At 38.8% G+C, this 13111-nt stretch overlaps 1 protein-coding gene across 4 annotated transcripts in view; it reads right to left on the bottom strand.

Moving 5' to 3' along the window:
* The window catches only part of arnt2 (aryl-hydrocarbon receptor nuclear translocator 2), a 52919-nt gene that overhangs the window by 14013 nt on the left and 25795 nt on the right, over positions 1-13111 (bottom strand). For all 4 annotated transcript variants that reach the window (XM_033988573.2, XM_055232586.1, XM_033988558.2 and 1 more), the window contains 6 exons: positions 9478-9543; positions 7351-7436; positions 5119-5195; positions 3795-3929; positions 2102-2176; positions 486-637 (listed from right to left, as the gene is read on the bottom strand). In XM_033988573.2, coding sequence (XP_033844464.1) covers positions 486-637; positions 2102-2176; positions 3795-3929; positions 5119-5195; positions 7351-7436; positions 9478-9543 — 591 coding nt within the window. The remainder of the gene's footprint in view (positions 1-485; positions 638-2101; positions 2177-3794; positions 3930-5118; positions 5196-7350; positions 7437-9477; positions 9544-13111) is intronic.

The raw sequence follows: 13111 nt of genomic DNA, 5'->3' as shown, positions 1-13111 counted from the left end.
CTAAAGTGGAACTATCCCCAAAATATTCAAAATGTACAATATGGTTAAAAAACATAAATTGCAATAAAGAAATAGCAGAATGAAACACTTAACAGTTATTTGTATCTACAATGAGTCAAGTTATTTATTCCAACCCATACAGCTCAAATCTTATATAGTAACAACAGTATAAAGAAAAAGTACTCATGATAAATATCGACCCACAAAAAATACTGTTCCATCTTTTATGTATTGAACAATAACTTGATATAGTAATTATCATGACAGGCGTAGTCTAAACTCATGGGGAAGTGGCCGTGTGTAATATTCAGAGCATTTATTACTGTCACTTGTACTCCAAATTTCTAAGGGATATGATTTTGTGATCAACTCCCACTGCTGTCTGATATCAACTGTCAGATTGCATCTGATGGACGTATCCCTGCTCTATAATATTGTGATGTCACATGAACATGATCAGTTTGATGATGTGAGTGCGTCCTTACTTGACGTTGGTGTTGGTGCAGATGATGTACTCGATCTCATCGGAGTAGGGGTTCTGGAAGGTGAAGCTGCTGGTGCGGATCAGCATCCACTCTCTGCTCTTCATCCTGAAGCGGTACATGACAGACAGCACCTGGCCCTTCAGCTTCACCACCTGCAAGAGTACACCAGGACAAGGCCCATACAAGAGGGGTCACAGGATGGTCAGATGTAGGGACGGGCAGTATATTGACTCCCCCCCATATATCAATATGGCTCCAATATTGAAAAGCACTCAGAAATTTAGCACACATCTAAATGCAGATGGTCTTGATTTGTCTGGAATGTTCTACAGTATGAACTTATCAATACCCACGGAGTCAAGGAGGTAATCCCCATTTGCAGTAAGAATGCATGTATTTCAGGGTATTTTGAGCAATAAAACACCTATAATTGCGTACCACTCTGTGCAACATTCAAGGCAAAGCAATGCCATTTCAATGGTGATAAGCAGGTATAGGACCCAAAAAGTTATATAGTTCAGCTTTAAACAGACTATTCAAGTGAGTTACAATGCAGTGGCTCTATGCATACTGTTGTTGTGTTCTTAGGCTAGATAATTAAAACAATATAAAGAGCCCTTGATTGTCCAGAAAAGCTCTACATAAGTTGTATGCTTTGCTATTATTACAACAGAAACAGCTAAAGCTAAAGAGGCTGCTGTATGTTTACACATTTGTCATAAAAAAAACAAAAAAATAATATTATAACCCACATAAACCCAATAATTTTTTACAGAAGTGATAATTCAATGAACCTTACTTAACGCAGACCTATTATCGACTTTTCAGAGCTTTTAACCATGTTTAACCACATTTCCCCTTCTCATTTACCCTCTAAAAGTTGTCTTTAGCATGATTTATGCATGTGTGAGCAATCTTTAATTGCTTATTTTCAATTTGCCACATTGTCGATCTACTACCGTTTTCACCACCACTACCATAACTCACTGCGCCGTACTTACTTTTGCAAAAGTTTTTTCTTAATCTGTGATATGTGGAGGATTCGGCAGTGTCACGTAGTCACTTTGGAAAAATGAAAAAAAAAAAAACAGCTATCCATAGGAGGTGCTGACAACTTCATGGCTCTTTGTTGTTCCCATTTGTCAGCTCCCACTGGGCACCATGGTTTTGAAAGCAGACGTCAGTGGACTTATTTCTTTTATCAAGTAGTTTTAGATGAAAATTGCAATTTAAAATGTCCAAATTAGAACAGAATGTTATATTCTCAAGCACAACAGGTCGTCTTTTATATTTGCTATATAGATATTGATACTAAGGAATAGACTTGATATTCAATACCGATTCTGATACCACTATGATAATAAAAAACACTCTATTGAAATACTTAATTTAGACATATATTATGTGGTTTTATACTTGTTCTGATATAGCACAAGATCGTTGTAAAGCTATTCAGGAAAGGTTCATTTCTGTCTTGTGAATGTGACTTTTTAGTATCAATACCCATTAGTATTTGATTTTTGATACTTTTGACAACCTTAGTCCTCACAATGACACAGTCTGGTCTGCCTCTGCAGTATGAGACTCAGCAGTAGAGTAGACAGAATGGGTAGTACCTGCTGGAAGCTCTCCCGTAGGTGGCTCTGGTCCTCTGGATGACAGAACTCCAGGATGTCTTTGCCCAGTAAATCCTGCACAACGCACACATACAAACATGCTCACTATACAAAAACATGTTGTTACTGTATGCCCTCTGTATTAGGTACAACAAGATTCTCCAATAAAGGATATTTCGTTATTTGCTGAAGATGTACTAATAAAAGTGAACCAAGAGTGAGACAGTGTGTGGGAGTCTTCTAAAAACCTTGCACTGAAGACATTACATTACCTAAAATAATTACAGCCTTTGCGATTTGAGAATTGAACCAACTCAAATTTGATTTTGATTCAGGTGCAATATGTTGCACCCATATTCTGTATTTTCATTATCATAACCATACATCAAAACAACAAATCATTATGAATTCAAAACACATGTTAAAATGAATCATCAAAATGTCAAAATGCAATTATTTTAAGAGTAACACAATCTCCCCAGTATCATTGAGGCATCAAACAGTTTCAAAACTGCATACAGCTGTGTGATTGTGTGATTGAATGTAAATGGAGACATACCATTGCCTTTATAAAGTGACTCATAATCACATCAATATATTTGCAATTACAATACTGGTTGTCAAACGGTGGTATGCGTACTACTAGTGGTACACAAGGTCACGTTCAGTTCTAATATTTTCTGAATTTAGAGTCAGTGCAAACTATTTTTGTCCTTTCTTAGGTTAAAATTTGCATTAAAACTGTGAAGTCCTGTTTTAAACCTAGAATAATCTTAAAACTTTTTTTTTTACCAGGTTTAAATCTGGTGGTACAAGGTACTGTAGAAGCCCGAGAGTTGTACAAAGAGACATGAGGCTGGAACAAGCTGAGAAATCAAACTTTTGTTAAATCCAGCTGAAAAGTACAGACATATTCCCTGTTCACAAATGTAAATCCTTCTAGACATTTTTTTTTTTAAACCAAAATAATTTATAATAAATATTATCATTATTTCTGCTATAATATGTATGATGTTCTACATTGTTTTGGTTTGTTTGGGAAATTCACCTTTGTCATCCGCCCATACCACAATCTTGCCCTGTGATTGGTCTTACCACTGGTTAACTGGGCAATCACAACAGCGGGAGCTAGTTACAGGTGCTTTAATGCCTGAGATGTTTAGTTCAGTGTGGGATCTGGGACCTGGAGACATGGACCCTCAAGACATTGTGACAGTACTGTCCATTCAAGTCAAGCCTGACTATGCTTCCATTGTAGTGAGTATTATACCTCTGATGATGTAGGTCAAGATAACAAGGGCTGAAATGGCAAAGTGGGGCTCGCACAGCACAGAAGTGCACTCATTTGGCAACTATATATTGTCTCAGGTGGTACATGGTGTGAGAAGTTGGTGAACCACTGGATTACAATGTTTCCTCTTGCAATGTAACCCTAAAATGAGACATCTCGACACCTGTTAGTGCTGTCTGCAGTAAACCTGTCACTGACACTGAACAGAGCACATGCTGATAGTATTAGCATGTCCTTTGTCTCTATAACATCTGTGGAGGAGGAATGTGACACATCTGGGGCTCATCTAAAAACACAGCACGGCAGGATCCGTACGCCTGAACCTACATCCCAGAGTGGAGAGTGGACAGGGGAGAGTGGAGAGTGGACAGGGGAAGTGTAGTTTTGGAGAGGGGGGCTGACCTGGGGTTGGTACCCAATGACGTTGATGCAGCGTGGGTCCACAAACGTGATGATGCCGTCTGAGTTGTGCCTGGATAAGAACTCAGTGGGCACAGACAGGCCGTTCATGTCCATGGAGACGGGAGAGCTGGTCACCTTGACACAGATACAGACTGGTTAGACAAGGGCTGCATCGTATGAGAGAAATATTTTTTGTATTAAGTAAAATTATTTTTTACTAAATTAGTAATTTTCAAATTCTGTATTCAAATATTTGTTTATAAAGTGCTAAAGTAAAACTGCTTGGAATTGGGCAAAAACTGCTCAGTTCACATATATTTGTATGAATAGGCGCTGCAGAGCTGCTGTTTGACACGTTTGTCTAATGAGGACATTTGGATCGACTTGATATCAGCGACAGTCTCCTCCTGCCTCTGTCTCCACAGGTGAGCCTGGGTCTGTCTGTGTCATTTCAAAAGCTTTTTTCCTCCGCCACCAGCACGTACAGTCCTCACGGTGTATTTAGCCACAAGTGAAAGAGAAGACTGTCAGGGGAAGCGAGCATGTGCATGCATATTCACGGGACTGTCTTTTTGCAGATGGATACGTTTAAAGCCATACTAAGGAATATTGCAGGCAAAGCAATAATGAAGACAAGCAGATAGCTGCTGGAAGGTTATGCAGTGCACCAACTACTTTAACACTACCTCACTATGGTGGAGATGACTGTGATAAAAGCACATGAGCAGCATTATGGATTGGAACAATAACTTCCTCTTAGCAGCAGCTGAGATCAGACTCCAGGCTCTGTTCTAACACACCATCTTAGCACTGGCTTTAAGGCCTGTTCTCAAAACCCTGTTTATTTGTATTTTAATGATGACTTTTATTATTTATTCTATTCATAAGATTTTCCGTTGATGGGCCATAACAGAAGCATACACAAAATCATTACACTGCCTCCAGGATTCATTAGAAGCATTAAATTTCAGATGAACACTGAATGCATTCATACAGCCAGTGACTTCTTTTGATAAGATTAATTTATATCTCAAATTATGCGTGTAATTACATATTGTTTTAGAGACCACTAAAGTGAATATAGCATTGGCAGATGGGATATGTCCAAGGCTGAGCAGGGAAACATCAGCACAGCTCCAAATCAATCCAGGCTACGGCCAAACCCACATCAAACTGGCAACTGAAAACCTCAGTGCTGTGAATGACGTGGTGGAGCAGCCGTGGGGCAGAGTGATAGCTGACTAGCCTAAGCCTCTCATGAGAGTTTAGCTGCAGCTCTAGAGGAGATTTGATCAGTGACCACAGTGCATGGCACAGAACTGACCTGCAGGCGTCCAATGGCCACCAGGCAATACTTCCCACCCTGCCCCGCCTCTGTGTCCTCGTCTGGGATCGTCATACCTGCAAAGGAAGGAGTAACATAAAGAAAGTGAGAATACGTGAAGGAAAAAGACAGATGCCAATTGAAATAGTAGAAGCCTATATCATATACAATACTATAAGGATGTGCTTCAATGACAGACTTAAGAGCAGAGCATGTTCATGTTTTTGATGAACATTAGAACAAAGATCAGAAAATAGTGTAATATGGGCCCTTTAATCGTCATTCTTTATTTTTATTATTATTTATACATTTTTCATCTGACTTGACGCTTTTGGCTTGTTAAACATTTGTTGTTGTTCTGTGAATATAACATAAGTAAAACTCTTAATCCGTAATCTTTACATATAAAATTAAATATAAAATTATCCTAAAATACATCACTAAAGAAAGAGAGCACAACAGGAGCGTTCACAGCAGCACCATGTTCTGTGCAACCTGCCCGTTTCCATCTCATGCCCTTTAGAGCGGCCACAGCCTTGCTCTCCACATGGGTCACACTCTGCATCAGGTGAAAGCTCATTTAGCTCTATTCAATGACCATCACATCTGACCATCGAGGACAAAGGAACCAGGCGCATGTGAAACAGACAGCACCCACGGCTCGCTGCTCAATCAGTGGGAAGAAAGAGGTGACACACTGATTGAGAAAAAGTGTATTCCAAGCCTCACTCCAGTCCAGAGGATTGGAGTCCAAGTCTCAACTGTCACAGAACATTTCCAGGTCACTGAAATATAGTTTGAGTCAAGACATTCAAGTCACCTAGAGAATTACCTGTCGGCAAGTCTCTAGGCTTACAGTTCATAACCTTTGTATTGCTTGCATTGCTTAAACTTACATTTATCTATAGAAGAAAACACTTTTTCATTTTGATTTCATTAAAGATTGCAGTTCTATGGGATGTTAACTGCTAACACATTACATATATAGACAACCATGTTACCTTTTATTGTTTTGAAAATGTTATATACAAAAACAACATATTGACATGTTTAATACGTTTTTGACACTCTGCCCTTTTGCTAAGTCACTCCATTTCAGAGCTCTATTGCAACACTTGGTGTGCATTTTGTTAACTAAACTACTGCACATCGCATAAGATTTGTGAAGTTGTATTGTATTGTTTGCTTTTATATATTTATGGAAACTGGCAGTGCCAGAGCATGGGTGATATAGGTTTGTGAGTCTTTAACATAATTTTACAGCTAACCGTAAGTAGGGTTCAAATAGGGCCCAGTAGCGATCGCACATTCATGGGTAACATATAAAACCTCTTCAGGCATGTTTTTGATGTGGGAACAATGTTATAACATGGTAGAATGTGCTAAAAAGTAAATTTAGCATACTAAGGCAATCATGCCCTCTCTCTGCAGCAGTCAGAATAAAACAGGCCAAGAAGAAAATATATCAAATTCAAACCATTTTAGCGTCAACAATGCTAACTGATCAAGCACTATCATGAATGCACAATAAATGTGGAAATGTGATTTATGGGATTTAAAATGTAGTTTGAAATCTGCTGCAATTTTTATGCAGCAGATTTCAGATTATACATTTAAAGAGGTTTTTACACATCTATGGGGTATTAATTGTTAACACATAACATATTTAGGCCACCATGTTACCTTTTATGGTTTTGAAAATGCTGCATTTGCAGTTAGTTTTCAGTTTCGTTTCAGTCCCCCTTCAGAGTGCTGTCACACAATCAGCGTGCATTTCACAAATTCTACTCCATATCGCAACAAGTTTGTAATGCTGTACAGTTTTGTAAATGGCCATGTTAGTAAATAAGAACGTAAAACAAATATATCATGAAATAAATCTCTTAAAAGTAGATTTTGTGTTAGGGCTGCACAATTTGGGAAAAATGTCTAATTGTGATTAGACTGGCAATTTTTGTTTTCATAATGGAATTCTGTTCAAATTACAGGGTTAGAATAAGACATTTTAGACATAAGATATTTTGTTTGTCGGGGAACAAATGGTACTTCAAAAATTGCACCTTTTGTGATTTGCTGATTGCATCAATTCCAATTGCAATTTCGATTAATCCTGCAGCCCCATTTTGCATAATATGTCTCCTTTAGTAAGTCTTAAAAAGTGCCAGTTCAGTCATGGGTCCCCCAAAATAAACCATCTTGAGTCCCCTCTTCAGACCCAGGGGCCTGAGTTACCTGCTGGGGGCCAGGCTTTGATGTAACCTGTGCAGTGGACCACCGAGTACTGCGCCTCTCCCTCTTTGGATGGTCCCAGCCCGTTCCTGTCCCACACAAACACAGCATCAGTCAAACATGGTTCCTTCTAACAACATGAGCGCCAGTGTTTTTCAGTATCTGAGGGAAAACATTGTAGCATAGTTGTTGTTGGCTGAGAAGAACTACTGGAAGAATGTAGTGTGATAAGGGGAACAGAACACAAAATATGCAGAGTTGGGTATTTTTACTGCTACTTATACTGGCGTAACTTGTACTACTAGAAGTAATTGTATCACGTCATCATTAAAGCAGACACTAAATCCACATTTTTTGCTGCTAAACTGTGTATATGATGTTTTAAGAGCATTGTCTACTGTCTCTGGTCATTTTTTTGGCAAATTTAGTGCAAACTGGGTAAATCTGCAGCTTTCTAAATCTAAGTTTGCGCTGCCCCCAGTGGCCTCTGTAGTTTCCAGAGGTTGATAGCATTACACAAGACTGCCCTGATTACAGCCAGGTGTTTCTGACCTGTCTGCAGGGGTGGAGTTTGAAGTGTGGATACCAGTAGCATGTACTTTTACGGGAAGGCAAGCAGACTTGGGGTGAATATCAATGTTTAGTCGATAACAATTTAATAATTACACTTTTTATACAAACAACATTGCTGGCATGTTAAATACATGTATAATGAGTCATTTTGGAGTCAAATTAGAGAAGCCTAGACCTGCATAGTAATATTTGTATATATTGGACTGTATTTGACACCCTGTCTGTACAAACAGGGATAGTCAGTGGGCTATTTGTTTCTTCAAAGATTTGTTCTACTCCTACACTATTTATGCAGCTGAGCCTTCAACATTATTGTTATCTATGTAATTATTATGCATCTACAAATGATGAGTGACATATGACAACTCTACAGATGTGTAATGTACTTACTACACGAAATGTACATTCATGAAGAGTTATTAACAATAACAGTGCACTGATTGGTGCGCTGGCCTGCCAGGTGCACTTATAATACAGCCTCATGTGTCACAAACGTCACCTTAAACACAGCCCTACATTAGAACAGTACGCTCTAGAACACTCACCTCTCACAGATACAAAATATATCAAAACCATGTCTTTCCTGAAGAAACGCCCTGTATTTCCCTGAAGCGAAGATGGTCCAGAACAGCCACAATTTCCTCCACACATGTGTAATAGTCCTGTTATTCTAATCCTGGTGTTGCCTCATAAACACACAGTCACGCCACTGCTCCATACGGATCCTCCATTTTACACAAACTAGCCCTGAAACTAGCTTATTATTTAATTAAATGACTGCCTGTATTAATAACTAACATCAAATCAGTAGAAACGTGAAAGTCAAAGCAAGTTATTTTAGTCACTTGTGTTGAAAGTTGAGTGAGATCTCCTCACATGTCCTATTCCTCCTTGGGTTTATTCTGCGCAGTTTGAGCCCCGTTTGAGCCTGCTGTGGTCGTCAGTACACATGCACAAGCCTCTAAAACAACCTACTGGTCTCTCCGATTGTAAACGCACATGTTGAGAGTGTGGCGTGGCACTCCGTAGCACAGGACAACAGCACAAGTTAATGACACGCCAATGACAGTGGGGTTGATGCAGTCTGCTCAATGGCCCGCAAGGTGTTCTAAAGAATTATTTGGATATAATTTGTAACTATTTAAGGATACTTTTATACACACAATTTTAGATTTTATTGGAGAAGCACTGCTTGCCTTCATTGAAAATATGACTTATGACACGTGTTACTCTAAATTACGTATTTTAGGAGGGGTCAATATAGTAGCAATTGTTGCCATTTCAATAAAATGGCCCTAGTCACGCTCTTGACATAGGCCAATAAAGTATTTGCAAATATCTCATGATCCGTTCAACTGAGGAGGCTGAAATTTGTACCAGAGTTGGATGGCCTCAAGGGGAGTTGATTCATGCAAAAAACAATTTTTCATTATTTTAAGAGGTCGTTGATGTAATATTTAGATTATTGTGGCAATGCATTATTGCTATTACATACAAATGTGTGCAGCCGCTTATAGTTTGCATTTGGCCCTGTCAGATGCAGATAGAGTACAGTACCTGTATCGTTTCCTCATGTTGGAGAGACGGTTCAGAGAGATGTGATCCAGAGGAGCGCTGCCACACCTGTACACACACACACAAAGAGAATACTATTATTGCACTCTAAAAACATTTAACTGAAACAACTGATAATAAACAAGTCAAACATCAGCCAAAGTTACAGCTCAGTTCTTTGGAGAGGTTGATGGGGGGGCAGGTTGGTTCTTTGGTTTTGCACCTAATATGGTCCCTGGTTGCAGATTAGTTATAATTGCTAGCCTTGATGAGCTGCTATGGGTGACGTCACATATAGTCTATGTGTAAACTCAGGACATTATTACATGAAATCATCTAAACTATTATGTTTTTACGAAAAGGTGCCACTAACCCTCACCGTACCTATATGTAAATGGTAGACCATTGGCTCGAGAGGGACGGAAGTGATGAAGTAACCTTATTTGGATGGGATGGTGAGCAACCTGCTTATTTTACACTTGCTTCTGTAATGTTAAAGTTATCATTAAATTTTGGAGACCATCTCACACCAACCAATGTAAAGATTACTGAACATAACACAAAACACATCTTTAGTCCAGTCACAACGCTTCTTGGATTCCATCAGCCAGTCCAAGGTAACATCTTTAACTCATTCTTCTTATCAAATCATCTCATCATTATGTACAAAAACGTACGGAATGTGGCTTATGGGCAGAGGTCAGGGGATAACACATGCAGGTTCATTTGCATCATAGAGGCTTTTTTCCTGTCGCGTGCACGAGCCTTACATAAGCATGCATGTTTCCAATAAGCTCCAGGACTAGCTTTCCTCGATGTGTCACAACGGCAGACGGCCATGTTGTTTGAATTATGCAAAGCCTTAAAATAGGACCAGCACAAGCAGAGTCGGGTACATTCCAAACAGCTGAACACATTGTGGTAAGATACGAAGGTCTGGGTGACAGTTCCTCCACGCCTGGGTCCTATACTCACCACACAAGGGCTTAAGTCTCTACCTGTGTCAGAGTACTTCTGATGCAGGAGTGATGAGATTGTGGCTGATGTGATAAACAAAGGTTTTCTAATCTGTCAGCAGGTAGAGGGTTAATTTACAGACTTTAAGACAACTTGTTCCACAAAAGAAAAGTAGATATAAATGTACCAAACATCTGCGAGTATTGTGACAGAATTGTGTGCCATTTGCATGTCAGAAAGGTTAAGGTAACAAAAAAAACAAACAAAAAAACAGCCCCAATATGGACGTTGATGTTGTTTACGCATGTTTATAATATTGATCAAATTAATAAATCCTATTTACATATTTAGAATGAATGTCTGAATATAAAAATCGATAGAAATATATCCTGCATACTCCACCCCTACCCCACCTCCTCATATCTGTTGTGTCAGTCTTACAAAATATACTTTATTAGTACCCAGGGAAGGAAATTCATTCTGCATTTGCCCCATCTCTCAACAAGAGCTGCTGGGTCAACCTGTCAGGAGCTGTGAGCTACTACTGTACAGCGCTTGGGGACCTGACCTGGGTCTTGGTTAGGACCTTAATGAACGATTTTATACATAGAGAATGTTTTGAGTTGATCAAGGAAAACACATCCAGACACAGGGAGAACATACAAACTTTACACAGAAAGGCCTGAACTCGCATCCTTCTTGCAATGAAGTATGAAGTTTCTCTATGAAATGTACCTCACCTTGCTAGCAAAACATGTGGGTCAAGTTGGCCCATAGTGGGGGATAATCGGAGCAACTCTGACATCACCCTCCATCTTCGTAAAGTATTTTCATTATACAACTTGGAAATTCACAAAAGAAAAATCACCTTACCTTATCTTTACCCACAGGTCAAAGCAACTGACATCTCAGTTACAAGTTGCTGTAATTTTGGGCTATGACAAACATTTAACACAAGGTTCTTTTTTCAGGTAAGCACTTTTGTAGACTTAATAATTTGTTCTCTCTCCCTTTTTTAATCAACTCCCCCATTCCTTACATCTGTCAACAGCAGGTACACACTACAAATCACACTAAAAATATGGGACAGCCTCTCTGTAAAATTATACTGGAAATAGGATCCATAAATCTTTGGTGAAGGTTCATTCTGTTTTGTACCGTGGCACTTAAAAGCTGTTTTATATAGTTTTTCAGTGGGGGAAACTTACGACAGGCAGGTCTCAGTTTAGCAATGCCAAGTGTGTGATAAGCAATATGACCCCTCGTCTCGGTTCATAGAACTTAGTGTATTTTTCTCAATAGCGCAATTCATAACCTTTATTTATCATTTATGTTCAGTGGATACATACACATTCCACTGGTAATAGTAGCGACTGGTTCCTTGAGACAAAACAAATGGAGCAATAAATAATAAATAAGGAAAAAAAAAAGAAAAAAATAATGTTGTTGGTTAGGTTAGGAGTTCACGTCCCTGCCACTGAACCAAAAACTGCAGCCACTACAGCGACTGAACCAAACACCGCAGCCACAAAAGTGATATGCATGTTTATAATGTTGATCAAATTCATCAGTCCTATTGACATATTTATAATGAATGTCTGAATTTAAAGAAGTGTATCTGATTTTGTCTTCATTACATTAATTGTTTACATTCATTTACCAGTTGAAAATTGTTGATTTTTGATAATTATGAATGTATATATATATATATATATATATATATATATATATATATATGTGTGTGTGTGTGGGGGGGGGGGGGGGGGGGTATATATATATACACGCACACACGCACACAAATATATAAAATCCTTGTATCCTGGTACTCGTGGTTATCGGAGAACTCGGGGCAGTGACCCCCAAACTGGAAGAGGACCTGAGGGTGCAAAAAGGGATGAGACCACCCACAGAGGGTGAGGATGAGATTTATAACTAAATATACTTTATTAGTACTCTGTGAAGGAACTTCATTCTGGATTTGATCTATCTCTCAACAAGAGCTGGGGAAACCTGTCAGGAGCAGTGAACTACTGCTGTACAGCACTTGGGGAACTGACCTTAGTCCACAATAATTTTTGGAGAGAAATGCTCCTTTTGGTATCTCCATCAGATACGACTTATATGAGTTTCATTGATCATTCCAGTAACGTTACTGTCTGGTCGTAATAGGAAGGGCTTCTGACACAAATACTAGGGTTATCAAAAGTATCAAAAATCAGATATTAATCGATACTACCATACTAACCAATATCGAAAGTAGATATAAGATATCAATACTACAAAAGTTACATTCACAGGGCAGAAGTGACCCTTTCTTGGGTAGCTTCTGATAGAGCTCTGAGCTGTATCAGAACAAGTATAAGACCACACAGACTAGTATACGCCCATGGACCTCTATGGAATGTACCTACACAAGTGCCACCATATTTTATATCTTTTATATTGCCACCATGTGGCAATATAAAAGAAAGTACAATGATTTCATGTTGAAAATGTAATTCTATTGTCCTTAATAAGGTGTTTTTATTATGGCTGTGGTATTGGAATCAGTTTGAGTCTATTCCTTAGTTTCGAGTTTGTGTATTTATTTATGTATTTGCTAGTCTTGTCACAATACTAAAATTTCAGAGTGACAATACATCCCTATTTGCTTATTTGGACAACCCAGGTGTGTTCCAGT

This window comes from Periophthalmus magnuspinnatus, chromosome 3, assembly GCF_009829125.3.
Source record: "Periophthalmus magnuspinnatus isolate fPerMag1 chromosome 3, fPerMag1.2.pri, whole genome shotgun sequence".
Lineage (NCBI taxonomy): Eukaryota > Metazoa > Chordata > Actinopteri > Gobiiformes > Gobiidae > Periophthalmus > Periophthalmus magnuspinnatus.
The sequence above is the reverse complement of the archived record's forward strand: the minus strand, read 5'-3'. Positions and strand labels throughout refer to the sequence as shown.